This window comes from Dryas octopetala, chromosome 5 (assembly GCF_963921425.1).
Source record: "Dryas octopetala chromosome 5, drDryOcto1.1, whole genome shotgun sequence".
NCBI lineage: Eukaryota > Viridiplantae > Streptophyta > Magnoliopsida > Rosales > Rosaceae > Dryas > Dryas octopetala.
Genome location: NC_141370.1, coordinates 15,185,971 through 15,209,030, shown reverse-complemented (window position 1 = coordinate 15,209,030; position 23,060 = coordinate 15,185,971). Strand labels below are relative to the sequence as shown.

At 37.5% G+C, this 23,060-nt stretch overlaps 3 protein-coding genes and 1 pseudogene across 4 annotated transcripts; 3 read left to right on the top strand and 1 right to left on the bottom strand.

The window, feature by feature from the left end:
* Positions 1–1,804: 1,804 nt before the first annotated feature.
* Positions 1,805–7,553, top strand: LOC147284763 (transmembrane and coiled-coil domain-containing protein STS1-like). Its single transcript, XM_086245502.1, has 15 exons — positions 1,805–2,249; positions 2,437–2,518; positions 2,613–3,245; positions 3,494–3,659; positions 3,772–3,924; positions 4,107–4,204; positions 4,344–4,435; positions 5,273–5,343; positions 5,440–5,575; positions 5,889–5,948; positions 6,049–6,131; positions 6,207–6,283; positions 6,378–6,448; positions 6,669–6,726; positions 7,258–7,553. Exons 1-15 carry the CDS (start codon positions 2,023–2,025, stop codon positions 7,378–7,380), a joined length of 2,130 nt encoding a protein of 709 aa, XP_086101628.1. The 5' UTR covers positions 1,805–2,022; the 3' UTR covers positions 7,381–7,553.
* Positions 7,554–7,908: 355 nt separating this feature from the next.
* LOC147284762 (altered inheritance of mitochondria protein) lies at positions 7,909–10,187 on the top strand. The gene is made up of 5 exons (XM_086245503.1): positions 7,909–8,116; positions 8,677–8,852; positions 9,153–9,228; positions 9,560–9,629; positions 9,738–10,187. The coding sequence occupies exons 1-5, from the start codon at positions 7,951–7,953 to the stop codon at positions 9,856–9,858; spliced, it is 609 nt and encodes a 202-aa protein (XP_086101629.1). The 5' UTR covers positions 7,909–7,950; the 3' UTR covers positions 9,859–10,187.
* A 1,850-nt stretch (positions 10,188–12,037) lies between these two features.
* On the top strand, positions 12,038–14,705 carry LOC147284761 (coiled-coil 90B-like protein (DUF1640)). Of its 2 annotated transcripts, none has more exons than XM_086244496.1 (8): positions 12,038–12,284; positions 12,396–12,683; positions 12,855–12,986; positions 13,118–13,177; positions 13,927–14,003; positions 14,113–14,169; positions 14,271–14,337; positions 14,427–14,705. In XM_086244496.1, exons 2-8 carry the CDS (start codon positions 12,483–12,485, stop codon positions 14,544–14,546), a joined length of 714 nt encoding a protein of 237 aa, XP_086100622.1. In that variant the 5' UTR covers positions 12,038–12,284; positions 12,396–12,482; the 3' UTR covers positions 14,547–14,705. The 2 variants fall into 2 exon arrangements, with proteins under 2 accessions (XP_086100622.1, XP_086100621.1); XM_086244495.1 differs by having other exon boundaries at positions 12,392–12,683.
* Positions 14,706–15,415: 710 nt separating this feature from the next.
* Positions 15,416–16,533, bottom strand: LOC147284760 (cytochrome P450 84A1 pseudogene; annotated as a pseudogene).
* Positions 16,534–23,060: the final 6,527 nt, after the last annotated feature.

Genomic DNA, 23,060 nt, shown 5'->3' with positions numbered 1-23,060 from the left:
TTCGATATGTATGTTGAAGAAAAACAAATTCAATTTGAACAAAATTTTTTGTTTTTCCTTATCACTGGTATTTAAAACTAAAACACTAAAAAGCCTTCTAGAGCATCCAAAAGACACTTCAAATGTCTAAATTTTATTCTCAACACTGAACCAAAATTTATTGACAATTATTCAGAAACACATTTTTTACCAATTAATCGTTAGTTTACCGGTATTTCTCTTCTAATGATGGGAGGTCTCAACTCTCAAGCCCAAATTTCCCTCCCCACATAATAAAAAGCATAAACACATTTATAAATAACAAGGAATGAAAATTCATAAGCTTAACTAAATTGTCAATTGAATTTATAAAAGTCTTCATAAAAAAAAAACAAAGTAAAAAATGTTAAATTAACAAAAGACCCAAAAAAAAGGGTCAAATTACATTTTTTGTCTCTGTAATTTGGGCCAAGTTCTATTTTAGTACATGTAGTTTCAATTATGCCAATTTTGTTAATGTAGTTTTCTAATTATTACAATTTGAGAATACATGTATAATTTTAACTTTCATTGTCACTGTCTTAAATACATTGAATTGTGCATGTCACATACTATTTTTATTAATCAAATTGACTAAATTATGCATGTATCCTCAAATTGCAACTATTTGAAAACTACATGGATAAAATTGACACAATTAAAACTACAAGGACTAAAGAAGAACTTGCCCCAAACTATAGAACCAAAATCTGGCATTAAAAAAAAGTGCTTATATTCTCACTCTCTGTCCTATTTTCTTACTCACCTTATTTTTACACCCACCATTATATTTGAAAAAAAGATAAGAACACTCTTTTTACCTCTCATTATTTCTATAATACCTTTTGATATATCAACTCAAATACCCACATACTAAACACTCTTCTCACCCCCTTAATTATCATCACACCCACCCATATTTTTTTTCATAATTATTTTCTTCCATAAACCCTAATTATACTATGTCACCAAAGTTTAAAATCGATGTTACTATTTGGTTGATGCCCATATATACATGATACATTTATTAAAATGTATGATTGTTCTATACCCTAAATCCTTTTGGTTTATTTATAGTTTTAGATAAAAAAATTCATTATATTTTAATGTTTATTTTGATTTTGAAATTGAATATTAATTTTAGAAATTTAATTTGTAATTTATGAATGAATGATAGGATGGGTATAAGATTCTTTTTATTCTATTTGGAAAAGATGGGTGTGTGGAATTATAGTTAAGGGATGTAGGAAGAGTATTTACTGTTTAATAGGTGGGTGTTTGTTGAAAAATTATTATATGTGACCGTAATATCAGGTGACATAATGACGTGGTGTCACCAATCCACTAAAATTATAACACGTGGACGATTTTAAGGATTTTTTCCTAGAGTTTAGGGTTTTTCCTAGATTTTAGGGTTTTAGAAATTAATTATAATACATGTATTATAATTTGAGTGGATTAGTAAGAATACGTCATCATGCCATGTGGTGTTACGGTCATACACAATAATTTTTCATGTTTGAATTGGTATATCAAATAGTATTATATAAATAATGGGAGATGAGAAGAGTATTTAATAATTTTTTTAAAATTTAATGATAAGTGTAAAAATAAGGTGGATGAAAAAATATGGAATAGAAATAAAAGCACTAAAATAATAATAATAATAATAATAATAAACAAAAAAATGTTTAGAGCGTCGTGACTTGTCAAGTGACAAATAGCGAAATGTGTCGAAAATAACTCTTGAGATTGCCACATTGGCAAGCAAAGGACAACAATTTGAACGTCTGAACTGTTCGACCCAAAAAAAAAAAAGGTCTGAGCTGTCTCTGGTGTGAAGAACCAGAATCTCAATATTTCAGTTAAACACCAGGCTGGGGGTGGCGGGATCAAAATTCTCAATTCTTGCGCGGTTAAATTTCGGTTAGTGTTGGAGCCCAAGCAAGCACTCATAAATCACAAAATTCACAATTCCCTATGAATTGAATTCAATTCCGACTCATGGCAACGACGTCGTTCTTAACGCCGACGCAGCGGTACGCTGCCGGAGCTTTGTTCTCCCTCGCTCTCCACCAGGCTCAGATCCACCAGACCTGCCCTTTGCTCTTGTCCCTTAACGAAGACGCAGCCAATGACCGAACCAGTAGTGGCAGCAGCACCGACTCCGTCAACGACGACCCGGAGCTTTGGGTCCACCACAACTCGGGCCTCCTCCCACCCGTTTTCAGGTCCATTTCGCTCTTCGATTTTATTTATTCTTGGTCCAATCTTCATTTCATCACAGTATTTCTCATTACCCTGTTTGGATGCTCAAGAATATTGGGACAGTAAATTCATAAGGGGTTTGAATTATTGGTTTTAGGGATTTATTTGAGAGTTTTCAATGGATTTCAATACTCATCTTGCTGTGAATAGGTTGCTTGATATTGATTCTGCAGCTTGGTCTGGACTTCAGGAAACTGCTGCTGTTTCTAATGCTAACCATCATGTTGGAGCAGTACGTCTATTTGTTCCATTATTGTGATTGGCATTTTTATTGAGGGTTGTTTTATATTTTGTTGTTGTTACTATATGCTTGGTTTGTGCCACAGTTCTTGAGGTTGCTTGCAGAAGAAGGTGGTGATGATAAGAATACTTCACAAAGTTCAGATCAAGAACTTGCTTTGTCGAAAGCTGTTGATGCTATGGCGCTTAGCATGGAAATGGATTCCGAGTCTTCCAAGTCTAAGAAGGAAAAGCATCGTGAATATGTAGATGAATACCGTGAGAAATGCTCCACAGCTGAGGCGAAACAGAACACTGAAGCAGTGGATGTGCATTTGAAAAGTCCGCGGGAGAAATACTCCGCAGCTGAGGTGAAGCAAAACATTGAAGCAGCGGAAAATCTGCTGGAGAAATCCTTCACAGCTGAGGTGAAACAAAACATTGAAACAGTGAATGAGCAATTGAAAAATCCGCTGGAGATGGGTGGTAATATGGTTAGTGTTAAAGACATACGTGATGCGTCTGGCAGTGGCATTGATCAGAAACCACCTGTTGGAGAGGTGACGATGCTCAGTTATCAGAGGAAAATTACAGTTCTCTATGAGCTTCTTTCAGCTTGTCTGGCCGATAAACGTGAAGACAACAAAAACTGTACCCGTCAGAGAACGGGATATGATGCTCGACATCGTGTAGCTCTGCGATTACTAGCAACTTGGCTTGATGTCAAGTGGATGAAAATGGTATCTATTCTCGACCTATGAGTACTGTCTTATTTATTTCAGATGTGCTTAGGTAGAAACATTGTTAGATATGTTAGGTATCTAAGGGGTATGACCAATATGAAAATATACCTCCTCATTTTCATTTGTAATGAGAAATATCAGAATGGTATCTTACTTTCATGTTTCAGCACAAATTTGCAGCAACTACATCCCCTTATTCTTTATGGTCATGTTTTATGATCTTTGTCCTAAACTTTGCTTTGCAGGAAGCCATTGAGACAATGGTTGCTTGCTCTGCAATGGCTTTGGTGAAACAGGAAGAAGCAAAAGAAGAAACCCAGTCACCAAAAAGCAAATGGGCTAAATGGAAGCGTGGTGGTATCATTGGTGCAGCTGCAGTAGCCGGAGGAGTGTTGCTGACAATAACCGGTGGTATGGGACCCTGAAAGATCTTTATTATTAGCAGAATGTTAAATTCCTACAACAATTTTCTCAGCTTTTGGGGTTTTTGCTTTGCAATTCATGAAGTTTTACTATTCTACAGGATTAGCAGCCCCAGCAATTGCTGCAGGACTTGGTGCTCTAGCTCCAACATTGGGCACTATCATCCCAGTAATTGGAGCAAGTGGGTTTGCTGCAGCCGCAACTGCCGCAGGAAGTGTTACTGGTTCTGTTGTTGTTGCTGCATCATTTGGAGGTGAATAGGTGGTTAGATTTTTGGTTTTATGGGTCTTCTTTTAGAATCTTTTGACTCAGTCTTTGAGATTTTTGTAAATCTTTCTTTATTTGTTCAAAATTATTTATTCTAAAATTAGTTATTTGGTATGGTGTTTATGGCAACTAATTTATGGATTACTGTTCACTCTCTGTTCAACCAAGCTGCTGGAGCTGGACTTACAGGGAGCAAAATGGCTAGAAGAACTGGAAATGTTGATGAATTTGAGTTCAAAGCTATAGGAGAAAATCATAACCAAGGCGTGAGTTCTTTTGTAGCTCCAATTTCTTTTTTATTGGAAATATTATTCTACCATGGGGGACACTTCTAATATTAGTCAATTTGATAATTTTGTCACTTTTACTTGTTCAAACTGTAATTTTTAGTCGCATATCTGTCAGAGGCTAGCAGTTGAGATCTTGGTCTCAGGATTTGTTTTTGATGACGAAGATTTTGTGAGGCCTTGGGAGGGACAGATTGACAATTTGGAAAGGTACACCTCCAACATGTTTGAATAAGCTGAAATTGCACCTCATTTGGTTCATCTATATAAAAGAGAAAGAAGGGAAGGTGATGACTCTCTTCCTTTTTGTCAATAGTTTGTTAATAAGTGGAGAGAAGAGGTAGGAGCCAAAAAGAAATAGGTAAGATACAGAGAAAGAGTTTGGAGCCAAAAAGAAAACACAAAGAAAGAGTTACTCCTTTCATTTATTTATCCTCTACTTTCTCTCCACTGCAAAACCAAGGAACACAATAAAACTTAGCCCTCAGCCCCCTTCCCTCTCTTTTCTCCCCTTCCCCACCACCCCAAACAGAGAGAAAATGAGCCAAACAGAATGTTGTCTTTTTCCCGTTTTCTTCATCATATTGCATTTCAAGTAGTTGATGGGTGTTTCTGGTAGTCACCTATCAACAATGATGTTATTTCATAATTCCTGCACACTGGTGCTTAAGAAGATATCATCTTTAATTTCTCTATATTGCATGTTGCCTTAAGTTGGTTTGCTTGTTACAGCCTATGCAATTGTTTTCTATATGAGGCATTATTTCTCATGGGTTGGAAAATTGAAGCAACATGGATTCAACATGATTGATTATCCTAATGATTTTATCAATCTTGTATTTTCCTTTTGTTCATATAGGATTATTTGTTGATAAGTTTGTTCTCCTTGCAAATTAGATACTCAACTGATCAAGCTTTGAAATCCATAAATGGAATTTACAGATAATTTATCTTTTATGATCTTAACGAATCTATAGGTATGCGGTGCTCTGGGAGTCAAAGAATCTAACAGATAATTTATCTTTTATGATCTTAACGAATCTATAGGTATGCGGTGCTCTGGGAGTCAAAGAATCTAATTGCAGTGAGCACTGCAATTCAAGATTGGCTTACTTCAAGTAATTGTTTGGGACCCATGGCTGCTATTTTTATTTAGTAGTTAGTATGATGATAACGATTGTCCATGATATTGACATTTCTGCTGCTTGATGTAGGTATTGGAATGGGGTTGATGAAGCAAGGCGCAATGATGACTGTGTTAGGCACTCTTATAACTGCTCTGGCTTGGCCGGCAACATTACTCGCAGCCACTGATTTTATAGATAGCAAATGGACAATTGCTGTTGACAGGTCCTTTTTCTTCCTTAGTAGAATTCTTAGATGGTAAAAGTGGAAAAACTCTCTTTTAGGGTAATTCTTAGCATCTTTTACTCCTATGTCCCAAATAAAAGGCACCCCGAGTTTGAGTTTGTATGGGATTTCCAAAAGCTATTGTCATGCATTTGGTCTCTGGACTTATTGGCTTTACTGGAATGCAGGAGTTAGTCAGAAGACAGTAGGTTTCTGATGAACCTTATAAATATTTAGACTTTTATTTGTTATGGTAGCAGTATTTGTTGTCACTTTATAACTGGACTAGATGTTCAATCTTGCAATTTTCCAGGTCAGACAAAGCTGGAAAGCTGCTTGCTGATGTTTTATTAAAAGGATTTCATGGGAACAGGTACACGTCATAATGTAACACTATTGTTATTTCAGTGCTTAAGCAACTTCTGAAAAAGCAATCCTAATTATTATGTTTTTTGGCTTTTGATGAATTTCAGGCCTGTGACACTTGTGGGTTATTCACTTGGAGCAAGAGTAATTTTGAAGTGTCTCCAGTGTTTGGCCGAAACTGAACATGATGGTAAATGATAATAGTTGATCATCACTTGCATCAATCCTGGATTGATGATCCTAATGTATTTCTGAATTTTGGCAGCTGAACTTGTGGAAAGAGTTGTTCTTCTTGGAGCACCCATCTCGATTAAAGATGAGAACTGGGAAGCTGCTAGAAAGGTGATTGGAAAATTGTTTTTTCTTTTTCTCCATTACGGCACTGTACAGATTTTTTTGGTGTAAATCTTTCTTTACTATCTCCTGCTTTTTGCAGATGGTGGCTGGAAGATTTGTGAATGCTTACTCTACAAATGATTGGATGCTTGGGATTGCTTTCCGTGCTAGGTATGCACAATGGGTGATTGTTTTGTGAGAGCCTTTAGTCAGACCTGCACATTTAGGAATTAGTGGTTGATTTACTGTAGGAAACATATAGGATTTGGACTATGGCTTCTCTCTCTCTCTCTCTCTCTCTCTCTCTCTCTCTCTCTCTCTCTCTCTACTATGCTGGGAGTTTGTTATTGGTTGATTGCCATAATTGTAACTAATATTCAACAATGAACAGTTTACTTACTCGAGGATTAGCTGGGATTCAACCAATTAATGTTCAAGGGATTGAGAATGTAAGCTCTGTCTCTGTCTCTCTCTCTCTCTCAGTTGTTCTTTGGAGGCGCATTACTTAAGCTAGTAGTCACCCATTACTTCAACTAGTACTCATGTTCCTCAAATTGATCTCTTAGCTTTTGAGATGGTTGCTCAAAAGCAGTATATAAGGCTACTTAAAAAAACTTACTAGTAAACTAGATAGAAAGATGGAAATTAGGGTGGTTTCATTATGATATAGTTCAAGTCCATAATGGATCTATGATAAGATCATATTTTATTTTATAGGTCTTATAGATTTAATTATTGTACATTATAAGTTCATTGAAAATAATGGAATGCATGACAACTTTACCAAAGGCTTTACAACAATGTTGACAGTCATTAGTTTTGTGGAGAATGTACACTCTCTCTGAGATTGAAACCTTTCAAACTAACAGAAGGGGATATTGATGGATTGAACTATATTATATAGAGGACATTAGAACATGTGTTCAAAGCTCAGGTGTGATATTTAACATCTACCGCTTTTTTGTTGTTTGGTTTTGCAGGTTGATGTAACAGATGTCATTGACGCCCACTCTTCCTATCTTTGGGCTACACAGCAGATCCTGGAGATGATTGAACTGGATGACTATTATCCTGTTTCCAGGAGCACTATTTGCATACAATAATACTATCTGATATGTTGATAAGAGAAAAACACGTCCATAGAAAAATTCTGGGTTTTTCTTTTCATGTGAATAAGTCGGAAAATCATTTTTATAGTAAATAAATAAACAAATTCAGTTTACAAAACTATTGAAATGATAATGGAATTCTGTTGGGTTCTGAATCTTCTGATCAAGGCATCAAGCTATATCATATTTACCCACGGCCACAACAACGATTTCACACCTTTATTCTGTAGATTTACACGTCTCTTGCTTATTTTTATGCAATTTACTACAAAAATTGGAAAACAATTACGAAACATAAAAATAATGAGTACGTATGTCCAAAATTGAATGGTAAAATCATCACATGACCCTATTAAAAATTCGGTAAACAAATCTTTTGTGCAAAATTGAATTATTTGTGTTTATGATCCATTTATTATTCATGGTAAATAATGGTCAACATTAACCCCCAACTTCATTAAAACTACATATCAGAAAAAAAAAAAAAAAAAAAAACTAAAATATATTCCGACTTAGCAAAATGGTAGAAATGAGAGAGAATGACCGACTCACATCACAGACGCCATGGATACGAGTAAAGAGAAGATCATAGGGGAGAGCCCTAACCCAGCAAAAGGCTCAAACTCAAATAAGGGCAAATCATGCAAAGGATCTCTCTATTATTCCTCCTCTCTCAAATCCAAAGCTCGAAACCCTCGCTGCATCGGCTTTCCTCGCACCCTCCATCAAGGTCTCTTTACCTAACCTCCCTTCTCTCTTTTTCATGTTATTTCCCGTTTGGTTCCTGAGAAAATTGGTTTTTTTTTTTTCTCCATCACCAACCGACCTATCAAAATTATGAGACATCTGATCAATTGCGGAAGGCTCGGCTCTCTTTCTATTGTGTTTTAATTTTTGTTAGGGTTTCGATTTCCGAATTCGGAATTATATAGGCCTAAATTGATTGCACGGTTATACACCTGGTCGAACTATTTGAGTTTATGTCATTCTTTAGGTTCATTTTGTTTTGGCCAAAAGGTCACTTTTTTAATCTTCTAAACCAGGTTTTAGCATTTCACCTTATATTTAAGATTTATTCATCATAGTTTAGCTTAGAAAAAAGCTAAGTGATCATCATCTTTGAACTACAGTCGCTAAAGATTTAACCTTTCCCAGTTATGTAATTGAGATTTTAGAACCACATTGTTTTGTGATAAGATTGTTCGCTTGTTGGTTTTTTTGTTTGTCAGTTGAAATTCTTTTCTCAAAGTCGTATTGTACTGCATACTAATATGTTGATTTGGTGACCAGTGCCTCACTCAATAGTTCAAGAAACTGAGAGGCAAGCTTCTAAAGAAGATCGACAATTTAGTGATTTTCATTATGGTTGTGCTGGTTTTTCTGTGTACTTGGATGGAATTGGAAAAGACCCTTCAACTGATAAGCCAATGGCAAAATCAGAATTGCCTATTTGTGTTGGCCTTGAGGTTAAATCTCTCTCTCTCTCTCTCTCTCTCTCTCTCTCTCTCTCTCTCTCTCAACTGAATTATTCACACGGCAAAAAAAGAACTTTGAATTATTCACAAAGGTTGTGACTTGTGAGTTTTTTGTGCAAATTGGAGTGGGATCAATGAATTTTTTGCTTAAATCCTGGAAGTAATACGGGCTAACTGGAAAGTTGACTTTTCCGGGCACATGAAACTTCTATTCCTTTATTCTTTTAGCCTGCAGTAATTTTGTTATTTTCTCACCTAACCAAGCACTCTGACTGACATGAGTTGCTGCAGCTTTTGGTTGGCAGAAGAGCCCCTAATATTGAACCTGCTGCCACTCCTGCTTCTGCCCATATTCATAACGAAGAGGGTAAGGAAAATAATTTTTGTTTACCTGTCTATTTTTCCTTGTGCTTTCTCTTTCTAGGTGTTGCTTAGTCAAGGTTTTCCTGCAAAGCTGGCATGTAGATAGTGAGGTTGTGTGAGTATAATTCCACTAAACTAAGCTTAATTCTGCTAGTTACCTGTATACATTCAAGAGAGTTCAGATTGGTTAAGATATATTAACTTTAATTGTTGGTTTCTAGGAATGAGTTAGAACAGTTTTGTGTACTGAAATTTAAGTCTGGTTATGAAAGTTACACATTGTCATTTGTTGTCATCTTTTTTTATCCCTTTTGATTCTTTTTTGACCTTTCTAGATCGTCGTCAAATCCCTCAGCCTCGGAGGCACAAACCTACTCGTTCAGCAGGAGATGATTTCTTGAACAGGCAAGCATATAATTAGACTATTCCAGTGAATAATATGGAATCTTTGGTTTTCTGGAACTTTATGCCTGATGCGCAAGGGTTATCTTGTGTTTGTTAATGAATGTGTAGGTTCACAAGAAATGCAGATCTTGTTGCATCAGGGGTGGCTAAAAACATTCGTAGAGCGGGGAACTACGTAAAGGAAAGTCTTTCTGATATTGTGTATCCATATAGAGGACGACCAAAGTAAGATGGCTTGTTGAAGATATTTGACGAATGAATAAAAATACTCAAGAACCGGGAATCAGCTTTTAGTCCATATATCTGTGTGCTACTCGCTCTTCAAGCTGTCTTGATTTTTGTGCTTTTATAACACCTCGGTCCACATCTTTAGCAATAGAATGTTAGTGCAACTGCTAGACCTAGAGGGTTTTCTATTTATTTTTTAACTGTTTGGTAATTGATTATTGTTCATCTGGTTGTGGAGGAAGGGTGACCAGAGGTTCTATTCTGTATGATACATGCAATCCAAATTGTGCTATTTGCCGATAATGTTTTTATTAGAGCCCGATTCTCAAATCATCATTGTACAATTGTTGTATGCATTATTCTTACTTTACTATACTTGTATATAACCATTGTATTCAGCCTTCCTTTCACAAAACTGGTCACGTGACAGGCCGGTGAGGGACAACGATTGTATCTAAAACGTATTCCTAATTCAGAGAATGGTTCCTGGTGATATGCTTGCAGACAGGATAGAGAAAAGATAACGATGGCTCTGGAAAAGGATTGGTGAAGGGATGAGGTTTGTGTCTCTCTCCTCTACAGCAGCGGCAGCAGAGGAGAGAGACACAAGTACAAGCACCTACAATATCTCGTCCATATTACATAATCTAGATGATCGCATACCTTTGCACGTACGTGATGAGATAGACGGATATAATGTGTGTATACACCCGTCCGTTACATTAAAGTATTTTTCCATCCCATCCTCATGCATCGAATGCCTCCAATCCATGGAGATAAAGTTAGTTATGCAGATTATAACCACAACCATATCGAGAGAGTAATCTAAAATTAAAAACCCAATCTTGACGGACCTGCAGATCACTCTCCTCTCCTATTCTCAAAGACACTGTGCAGTTGTGTGCGCGCCTACCTTTAGCTGTCGTGGAAGTTTGGAACTATTGCGTGCTCATTGAGTCATTGGTTATTAATTTTTTTTATGGTGTGTTTGGATGGAGGAAAAAAATTTGGAATTTAAATAAAACTCAGCATTTAAAAAATTACATGTTCTAATTTCCTTGTTTGGGTCAATAAATATAGAATTTTGTAAATTCTAAGTGGAAAAAAACTTGGGATTTGAAGGCTGTAAATTCCAACTTTAAATTCTACCTAAATTGGTGTCATTTTCAAAATTCCAATTTTTACAAAAGAAAAATAAGTCGTGTCGACCATGTCGACACTACCACCACTGCCGCCAACGTCACCACCATTAACACCACTGCCCCCACCACCCCCGCCACCACCCCCACTGCCGCTGCCGCCGCCGCCACCACCACCACCACCAACATCAAGACCGCCACCATCGCCGCCGCCACCACCACCATCACCATCACCATCACTGTCACCACCATCACCGCCATTGCCGACACCACCACCGCTGCCACCACCATCACCGTCATTGCCGACACCACCACCACCGCTGCCACCACCATCACCGTCATTGCCGACACCACCACCACCGCCACCACCAATACCCCAATTTTAGCCACCACCATTTCTCCCACCGCTTGTGGGCCATCACCCCTACCAATATGGTCAACTCACCATAAACATCATTTTTATTGTTGCCACCATCACCATCACTCTTTTGAATTAATGCATCAAAAATTAAAATTACCATAAATTTCGTATTTAAACTCCATTGTGTTTACATGTTATCCAAACAAGAGAATTTACATATTCTAGAATTTTAAATCACATCGTTTTAAATTCCGTTATTTGTGAATTCCTTAGTAATTTCAAACTACTTCATCCAAACGCACCATTAAGAAAAATCAATAAACCATTGAATACCAATTTCCATATTGGAGATTCCAATCATTTTGTTTTCTTATACGTGGGGTAATGGGGTTCCTCTTTGACCAAACCAATTCAAATTAAAAGCACAAAGCAACTTATTTTCTATTAGTACAAGATAATCAGTGGCCAATTGGTCTTATACGGTTAACTTATACCCAAAGTTGTATACTTCATTAATTCTATTAGCAGCATCACCATAATCCAACTACTTAATTAAAGTTATACCGTACACTTTATAGTTTGTAATAAGAAAATAGAAAAAGACTAAAAACAAAGGAAGTGCGCGCTGTTTTTTTGGCACAAATAGGCAGCCACCCCATTTGAAAGAAAAAAGCGTGAAGCGTTCGAGCATCAAACAAACAAAGCTCAAAAAAAAAAAAAAAAAAAAAGGAGGCAACCGGCAACCGCAAAATCCACCCCTGACTCGAATCCGAATCCCGAATCCCGAGACGGACAGACAATGGCTCAAGGACAAGGACTACAACAAGCCTCCCTTCCTCTTCGATTTCTCAGCTGATACGTCTTCCACAGTTTCACGATCTCTCTTCGTCTCGTAACGCTTTTGCTCCATTTCGTTTTCGTATAGAGGTAAACGCACAGCTTGAGCATGCTGTGCTTGCAATCTTCATTTCTATTCCATGTATTGTTTTGTTCAGATTCTGATTATTATGTGTGATTGTTTTGACCGATTGAAGGAAGGTTCTGGGGCTGAATCGGAATCGATAGGTTTTTAGGGCTTCAAGTTTCCAGAACGTTCGAAATCAGCTGCGGAAAATCGAATTTGGAATGGCGGCTGCTGCGGCGTGTAGGCGGGTCGTGCAATTCGGAACCAACTCGGGAATCGGATTATCCGGATTCGGAGGGATTGGTGGTGCTTCGAGAGTGCTGTCTCCGTCTTTGCAGTACAGGCACTTGGATTGCAGGCTGATTTCCGAGCTCGTCAAATCGAACGGGAAGCGGTTGTTCCTCGTCGACACATTAGCTTTGGTAATAATCACATCACATCGCTAGTCTCCAGTTATTGATTTTTTTGATTGTGAAAACTCGAAATTTTAATTGCTTTTTTCGGAAGCTGGATAGATTAAAATGATTAAGAACACACAGTGAGAGATTGACGAGGTTCTAATTTGCGCTAATAATATGCTGCATTGCGTCTAGGTTAGGAGATTAGAGGGACAAGGTGTGCCCTCAAAGCATGCCGAGGCGATAACCGCTGCCATAACTGAAGTTTTGAATGACAGCTTGGAAAATGTCTCGCATTCGTTTGTTTCCAAGGGAGAGATGCAGAAAGTAAGGGATTCGTGATTTACTGTAACTTTCCTGTTTCTTGATTTGGCATTCATCAAATTGTAATGAGTGAATATAAGTGTCCTTTCTGTTATACTAATTTTCTTTCTGGGTGTTTTGCATAATGTGTATAGACCGAGATGATCCAAGAATCCAACTTGTCCAAATTCAAATCCGAAGTTCAAAGCTCACAGGTAGTTGCTAGCTCTTTTGCCAATTATTATCGTGGGATTGTGGTTTTCTATTTAATTGTTGTAGAATTTTCTCTGTTAAAGCTGAATGTCGTTTGCTTTTTGGTTGTATTGGTTAAACCAAGGACTTGTGTCCTGTTTCAAATCTCAATACTGTTTTTCATGCAAACATTATGACCGATGAGCATTTCTGGAATAAGCTTTGTAATTGGTCACAACTGCTTACATTGATTGCCCTCTTCGATATGTTAAATAGTATCCAATTACCTAAGGTTAGAATGGGGCACGCTTTGGGATCATACTGGAAGCTAGAAGCCAAACATTGCGGATTTCAGTTATAGATTTGCTTTCATTTGGTGTCTACGGACTCGAAAGACCTTGATCCGGCATTTTAAGTTCTTGTTATAATCTTCTTTTTTTGTTTTTTTTCTAGACATATGAATTTACTGAACTATTAAACAACCCAGTTGGAATCAACTTCAGATGAAATTGAAAAGCATTTTAATCAAAAGGATTTGGATTGTTGTGTATTTCTACCTTCTTGTTTGGAGATGAATTATAATAGATCAGAAGAACGGTAGTTGTTGAAGAATCTTTTTGGATTGACTCAATTTGTTGCCTACTCTGTTTTAAGAATTCCTGGGAGGCTGAACCCTGATATTATCTAAACAATCTTTGCAATGCAAAATAAAGATTTATTAGTTTCTGGGATAGCTTCCATTGGTAATTTCATTGAAAAATATTTTATGCAGGGACACCATTTTTCTTTGTTGCAACACGAGACTGAAAAACTTCGGAATGATATAGAGAAGATGCGCAATGAACTGAGGTCTGGTTTATGAAATTACTTCGATGTCTTTTTCTGTCTGCTTCCATGTGAATATGTGTTTGCTTTATAATGTATCTTCATGGTGCAAAGATGTTTACTTGCGATGCAGGTATGAAATTGACAAAGTCACTGCAGGGCAGCGGTTGGACTTGAATCTTGAAAGGGGGTAAGTGACCACATCAAAATTTCTTAGTTTCTGAGCATGTCAGCCGCTGTTTCAGTCACGATTTCCACCTCCTTGTTCATTCTTATGGTTAATGTGTTCAGGAGGATACGTGAAGAGCTATCGAATCAGAATGCTGAAACTAATAACCTTACTAACAAACTTGATCGGGTAAGAATTTGGAGTAAAATACTTGTTTGTTTGAACTACGAGTGGACAGTTTCTTTTTCTAAATATGACTTCTATGTTATTATTATCAGGAAATTCATGCTTTAAGGGCACAGGTGGAAGCAGCAAAATATGATGTCATAAAATACTGCATAGGTACTCTTGTTTCCATATCTGCTGTTGGTCTCGCTGTACTCCGTATCTTGATGTAAACTACTTGTTCTATAGTAAAAGATGACAAAACCAATAGGGGAACTAGGAAGGGTTCATTCTTTCAAGCTGTTGTATGCTTAAGAAATATGATAAAGCTGTTGTATGAAGGGTAAAGGCAAGTAATTCCATTGTTTGTGGAGCTCAAGGAAGAATTCCAATTACATGAACCAATATTCCTTTTGTTAGTCCTTGCTTTTTCTCTTCAATATTCTTTGGCCAAGGATCATTAAATGTGGTAAATAATTTGATTTTGCACGTTCCTAATTCTTTTGTGCTGCTTCTTGACTGTTTGTCATTAATCATTGGGGTGGGTTTGAAAATCAAAAAACCGAGCGAACCAAATTGAAAAAGTCAGGTTTTGACCAAAAACTAAACCGAACACCCCTTAGGTTCGTTTCAGTTATGATCTTCAGAAAATCGTGAAAATCAAACCGAACCGAGATGTCTCAAAACTTAGTGAAACGGCGTCGTTTTGGTTTCATTGTTTCAAACACTTAAAACTTTCTCACATTCTCATTCTCTCATTCTCTCATTCTCTCGTTTTACTCACTCAGTCACTCTATCACCCTTCTCATTCTCTCATCTCTCAACGACAGCCTGCGAGCCTGACTGTCCCTCTACCTGCGAGTCTGCAATTGTCCCTCCGCTCATTCTCTCTCCCTCTCTCATTCTCTATTTCTCCCTCACTCATTCTCCCCACTCTCCCTTCTTTTTTCTCTCTTTGTACAATGGTGTCGAGTCATTAGAGAGGTTAACGAGTTTTCCGGCTTCGGATTGGAGGTACTTGAGTATTCGATTTCTAAATTCTTCCCAAATATTAGAAAAGAAGAAGAATAAAATTAAAATTCATTGCATTTACATTATAGACTTATAGTGTACAAAGCACTCTTTTACTCAGTACGACAACCAGTCGACTCACTTTTGGAGCGGTGAGTCCAAACACGTCGTTCATGTCAAGCTGACTTGGCTTCATCCCATCCGGCAACTCCCACGTAAAACAATGAAGCAAGTGGCCCACCGCCAGCGCGTACAGTCCGAGTTGCATACCCGGGCATGACCTTCGACCCAACCCGAATGGAAGGAACTTGAAGTTATTCCCCTTAAAGTCGGGCACACCTTCACTGAGAAACGTCGAGGGCTTGAAGGCCTCAGGGTCCTCCCACAAATCCTTGCCCCTCTCAATTGCCCATACATTGATCATGATGCGTGATTTGTTGCCCCTCCCAATTGCCCATACATTGATCATGATGCGTGATTTGTTGCCCCTCCCAATTGCCCATACATTGATCATGATCATGATGCCCATACATTCAACTCCTCAGGGCTTCTCATTAGCTCCGCCATCACCCACTCTATCGCTGACGCCACCGTCTCCGTCCAACCAAACAACACGTCCTGCATGGACACATATAAATATATAATTAACTAGTTTTTATACACTACGTACTGTTATGCATCCATGCAAATTATACGACGTCAGTATGCCACCATTATATTCCTATAAATATATAATTTCTTCTTTCCATAAATCAACAAAACATATACAAGCTAGCATAAATGAGACATACGGTCCTTATTAATCAACCCAATAAAATAAAGAAAATCGATTACTATATGGAAAATTACCATGATGATGCCTTTGATGTTGTCTTTGGTAAGTTTGATGGCTTCATTTCCTTTCGCTTCTTCACTGTAAAACTGCAACAAATCATCCACCATATCATTTTCATAATCACCTTCACCCAAGCTCTTCTTCTTGTGCATGTGGTCGTCTATAATGGTGTAGATGAAGTTGTCCAGTGACTCACGAGCCTTAGCGAGTCTGGGGTTAAACCCTTGCGGGTCAACCCACCCGAGCCAAGGAATAAAATCTGCCACATTGAAAGCTCCAAACAACTTGGAAAATTCCTGCAGTATCCCAACGAACTCCTCCTCATGATCATGCCCTTCCTGCAGGACCAAACTCGTCCCAAACGCCGCCCTGTACGTAATTCACCGCCGTATTGGTTGGCGAGTTGAGCGAGGTGGCGGTGGGTCAGCTTGTTCATCATCAGCATGTTGCCGATTATGGGTTGGCCTTTGGGACCCGGCGGGTACGGTGCTGACCGTACCCAGAATCGGAAGAGGAGACCCATTAGGAATAGTAGTGGAATGATCAACAAGAGCGTCATAGTCTCATAGACATGAATGTATGAATGTGTGTGTACGTGTGAAAGCTAGAGACTACTTCACAAGTTCACAGTGCTAGCTGCAACTCAAATTCTTGCTAGCTTGGGGAGATACATTAATGGAAGAATGTATGTGTCTCTCTCACTGCCGCAGCATGGTATTATATATTAATCTACCTCTTATAATATAAGTGAATAATAAATTTATTGAGTATAATATTAATAAATATACACCTATTATTACCTAATTCACAAGTTGACAATCACAGCACCACTCTAAAAACATAGACATTAGAGGAGAAACTTCTCTATCACTGAGATAGGGAGAGTGGCATCTCCACCCTCTTTCATTAGCTCTCTCTCTCCTCTTCTTCTTCTCTCTTTCTCTCTCTGTCCATATCACTAGGACATGCAAATTATTTTCTAGACACTACCGACAAGGTAACGATTGTCTCATTATATTGGTCATGTGCTAAATGTGAGATTCTTGTTATATTCTAAATAAATCCAAGTGTAGACAAAGCCTTTTGCTCTGCTGGGCCAAATATGATTATGTTGAACCATAAAAAAAATTCAAAAATAAGGATAGAGCCCCAGGTCATATAGGTGGCTGGTGCCAAGTTGGATAAAAGAAAAAAAAAAACTGTGCATTAGCTTTAGCATTTTGAAATGCATGAAGTTGATAAATATGAGACTTCTATGGTAAAGGATAATTGAGAGATAATTATAGATTTTGAATTGAAGATTATCAACCCTTGATAAGATCAATTTGATTTCAAATGAGTTATCTCATCACATCTTTATCTCTTAGCGTCTCATGTTGCCTATAAAATGAGTATAAAATGAGGTGAGCAACTTCAAAAAGGGATCCAGAAAAATTTAGAAAGAGGAGCACCGAAGGGCTGTAAAAAAAAAAAGAGTGAGAAAGAGTATATTAGAGAGCTGGGAAGAAGGGCTGCTGAAGTGATCTCAGGTACCTCCACCATTTTCATGGCTTGGTGATGCTTTCTCTCTCATATGCCTCTCCCCCATCATTCAGCCACAAACTCTGAATGGAGTCACCCAAAAGAAATGATCTAAAGCGATGCTCGTGAGCATCCAAAAGAAATGATCTAAAGCAACTCGTGAGCATTGCATTTTCTAAATTAGTTGTTCGTGAACAACAATTGGATTTCATATGAATCCTCTCAAGTTGATGCTTATGGGCATCAACCTGGATTCATATAAAACCATTCAATTTGTTGCTCTCTAACATCTATCAAAATTACACACCAAAAACAAGTGGCACAAAGCCAAGAAAATAAAATGAACAAGAAGGCTTGCTTTCTTGCTCTCTGCGGGTATGTACCTGCAAACCAAAAGGGGTTATTTTAATTAGCCCACAAAAGCAAAGTCATAAGCCATCTTTGCTATTCAGCCACGTAGAGGATTACGAAAAGGTTTATGCACAGATGGTGAAAAAGAGAGATCGAATAGTAGGTTGCAAAGCTCCCAAGTCCTCTACCGTTCGGATCATGGCAAACCAAGAAAAAGGATATAGGCTTTTCTTTGAGCCCTTGCTGCACGCAACCGAACAAAAAAAGAGAGTTAAATAATACTAAAGCTTTTGACTCTTTTCCTCTCTATGCAAAGATATGGTCAAAAGCCAAGGTCAGCCAAAGATCAAAACAACATTACAATTTACAAAGAGATCAAGAAGAAATATCTCTTTGAAAATAAAGAAGAAGCGGACATGGTGTAGTAAATCCTTGCCCTCTCCCAACCTTTTTGTTCACCAAGTTTTGAAGCTGAAATTTTTGCATAAGCAAGATCAGAGCAACGTGACTTGGATTCTATTGACTATTGTGCTAAGGTTCCTTCAAGACTTCAAGCCAAGCCAAATGCAAGATCTCTACGAACAGAAGCTTGCATGAAAATATAAGCTGGCTTCATATAGCGAACGCATGCTGACCCACAAGTTTAATCGAGTTGGTCCCAAAATTGTCAGAGCAAGCTACAGGCTGCTGAGGGTTACTAAACCAAAAATAAAAGTGATGGAGGTGGCTTGCTAAGTTGTTGACTTGAAGAACAAATGGGTTGTTAGCTTGTTTGGTTAACATGGGTGTTCTCAATCCATCAGGCTAGCTAAGTCAGAAAGCTACTGGACTTGGGCCCGCAAAGGATAAGAGCTAGTCCCTTCAGGGTGTTCCGACCAAATTTAATGGGCTTATTTTCAAAGTTAATTTGTCCATTAAAGAATAGGAAACGTATTAATTAATAAAGTAATTGATATAAAAATATTAGTGGGTATATAACTAAATTTATGTTAGCCCATTATAAAAAAATATGTCATTTAATAAATAAATGATATAAAAATATTAATAGGCACATTTTCCTCCAAATCCTAAATCTCCAAATTCAAACTCTCAAATTGATACAAAACCAAATTTCTCAATCAATATAAAATCAAAACCAATTCTCAAATTTAATTCCAAAAATGGCACAAAGTCAATCAAGTCAAATCTCAATGAACTACATTCGGTTTGATCCCGTTGGGGTATGTAGGCAACCTACTAAAATTTAGGTGCAACCACAACCAAATCAAATCTGCCCAAATCCTTCAGAAATTAGTTCTACACACAAAAGTCTCTGAATTAATTTCTCAAATCAAATCCAAGGGCTCTAAACCCTACCCAAATTACACAAATCATTTAAATAGGTCATCCACCCATTTAATTCCTAAAACCTTGAAACTACGTGTGGTTTGATCATGCAATGAGCATGTAGGCAACCTAAAATATGGGTGCAACCGCAATCACAAATAATTTCATTTCAATGAGTCTTTTACCTATTGGAAATCCAAACACTCACAAAGTGATCTGTTGGTTTTATTGCATTTAGAATCAAAGGGTATTCTCTTAAGTCAAGGGATTGTAATTAAAAAATATACTTCATCTGAATGGGTCGTATCCAAAATAATAAAACTCTTATTCTATAAATAAATTTGAGTAAAATTATGTTGAATAATATTTATTATTTATTTACAAATTTTGTTCAACAGATTATAATTAAGGACATTATTATTTAAAAGCCTTACATTTATGATATGAGATTTTTCAACAAAGACTTCTTGAAATTCGAACCCTAAAGTGGATATATCATATATTATTAATTATCTAAACAATCCTTGCAATGCAAAATAAAGTTGTATTAATTAGTTCCAGGGTTGTCTTCTTCTATTGGTATTTCACTGAAAATTAAACATGTTATGTAGGGGGCAATATTTTTTCCCCTTGCAACATGAGACTGAAAATTTCGGAATGATATAGAATTATAGAGTATGGAAAAGAAGCCAATTAACGTACACTACCATAATAAGTTAATAACCATCATCAATTCACAGGCTGGCTTATCAGGCCCTATTTCCACATTTGACATGGATAGGCTGTGGGTATACACATGTTACATAGAAGTTTACTTCTACTCTTTCACACAAATTTATTTATTATTTTTGTCACGTAATTTAAAGAGATAAAAGACAATTCGTGTATATATCAATTACGTAAAAAATCTACTCCTACTCTTCAACAAAAAACCATTATTGTGTTTTAGTCGCTGCATTGTCGATCCGTGGCAAAGAATAGATTGGATCCCACAATAGAGTCTCTAGTGAGAATTGCTGCATGCAAAGGCATACTTCTGAATGTATTGCACATGTTTTGTGACAGGCTCCTTTTGTAGCATTATTGTATAAACAAAATAACGCTACTACCCATTACCAAACAATCCAAATTGACCTGATATTCAGCCTGTTTATATTGTTTTTAGAGTTAAATGCATCATTGGTCCACTAATTTTAACATTTTTCCCAAGTTGGTCCACAATTTATTTTTTGTCTCAGTACAACCCAATTATTAATTAACTTGGCCCAATATAGTCCATTCCATCAATTTTGTGTTAACGCCTGTCTATTTTCATCACGTGCCGCACACGTGTTCGTTTGTTGAGGGCAAACGAGTAATTTCCCGGGGATAGATTCAATAAATTTTTAATTCTATTTAAAATTTAAAAATCTGAATCTGATTTCATTTTTTTTTAATCACTCCCTTTGTCTTCCCAAAATCCATTTGCAGTAAACCCAAATTCTTCTTGTTGTTTGATCACACCCATAGCCATTTCTTTTCCCTTTTTCTTCTTCTTCCCTGATCACACCCATAACCATTATTTTTTCACCTTCTTTCTTATTCTACAACTTCCCATGATCTTCATTCATGCCCAGCTATAAAAATAATTGAAAAAATAAAATAAAATAAAAGAAGAACAAGAAGCCCAGGTTCCACCCACAACCCGTAGCCCCTCCTCCCTCCCCACCATCTCCACCCTCTCCTGCAGAAAACAAAAAAAAATGGAAAAAAAGAATAGGAAAAAAAAACAACAGAAAAAATCAAACCCACCATCATCTCCCCTCTCCAACCCGTGCCCAGCCCATATCCACCACCCACAACCTCTATCCACCATCGGCAACTCACCCACCCTCCACCCTCTCCTCCCTCTCACTGACCTTCTGCCCGGCCCCACCACTACACTTGGCCAGTGACCCCCTCTTCCCCTCTCCTATTCTCTCTCTCTCTCTCTGAATGTGCAAACCCAGCTTCGTCTTCTTCATTTGCAGCCAAATCCATTTTCGATATGCCTTTTTTTCGAGCGTCGACTTCACCCCATCTCGATCTGCCTCTACTTCCGCCATTGGAGCCTCGGGCGACGACAATAGGAGCTTCTACTTCCGCCATTGGAGATGATAAAATGAGGTTGAGGGAGGGAAGAGGGGTGGCTGGGGTATGGGGGTTTGGCCGGGGATTTACGATGGGTTTGGTTTCTTTGTTTTTTGGTTTTTTACTTTTGGGTCTCGGCCGAATTCTTCAATTGCGGTGATTTTCTGGGTGATCCAAGCCCATGGGGAGAGAAAGAAGGAAGAGAGGAAAAAGATGGTGGTCTCAGTTTGGCCTGGTTCACTGGCGATCACCGCCAGGCTGGGAAATCTGAGAGAGTGTGAGGTCGGGGAGAGAGAAAGAGAGAAAGTGAGAGGGAAGACAGAGGGAGTGATTAAAAAAAAATGAAATCAGATTCTGATTTTTAAATTTTAAATAGAATTAAAAATTTATTGAATCTATCCCCCGTGAAATTACTCGTTTGCCCTCAACAAACGAACACGTGTGCGGCACGTGATGAAATTAGACGGGCGTTAACACAAAATTGACGGAATGGACTATGTTGGGCCAAGTTAATTAATAACTGGGTTGTATTGAGACAAAAAATAAATCGTGGACCAACTTAGAAAAAGTGTTAAAATTAGTGGACCAATGGTGCATTTAACTCTTGTTTTTAATATGCCTATTTTATAACACGCCCCCATAACCATGCCAAGAAAAAACTAATTCTTTTAAGCATAAAACCATATATATATATATTAGGTGCTTGCTTTTGTAATTTATCATTCTAACTGAGGATGATAAATTCCTCTTTGCCAATAATATTTAACTGATCATGATCTCAATAATTAATTCCTAAAATACTTATAATAGTACATAAAAAAGTCATATATGGGGATATTATTCAGCTGTTTTAACATATATTCCATGAAATTAAATACGGCCGAGATGGATACAATAGGGAAAAATAAGAGTACTGCTATTTGCATACCATTAATTTTTTTTTTTGCACACCTCTATTAACTTATTTTGTGAAATTACTTAATTGACACAAAGGGAAATTACCTTAAAAGACAACTCATATCATTTGAAAAAAAAAAAACTCTTCTTACACACCCCAAACCCAACACTCCTAAACCACAACTACACACCTCACTCTCAACCTCACCTCCAACCACAACCAAAACACACCTCACTTGTGACCCCACCTCCATCCCAAAATTGCCAACACCCACCTCCCGCAGTTAACCCGCCTTCATCGTCTCCATGCATCATCTCTCCACCATAGCCATTGGAAGTTTGAGGCATGCCGTAACCTAAAATTTTTGGATTTGAATATAAATCTAATGTTTTCTTATCTAATTTCAATTGGTTAATTCATCCCAATACCTTTTTCGCATGTTTGCGATGATTTGGAGTGAAGTTTTTTAGAGTGCAAAAGTGAATTTTCTGATTATTCATTTTCGGATTCGCAGGTCGTTTGACACTGGTTTGCTGAACATTTCGGTTTCGTTCGGTAGTAAGCTGTCGAACCTTTCAGTTTTGTTCGGTAGTAAGATGCCGAACAGAATTGAAAGGTTCGGCAGCTTACTACAGAACAAAACTAAAATGTTTGGTAGCTTACTACCGAACGAAACCGAAATGTTCAGTAGACCAG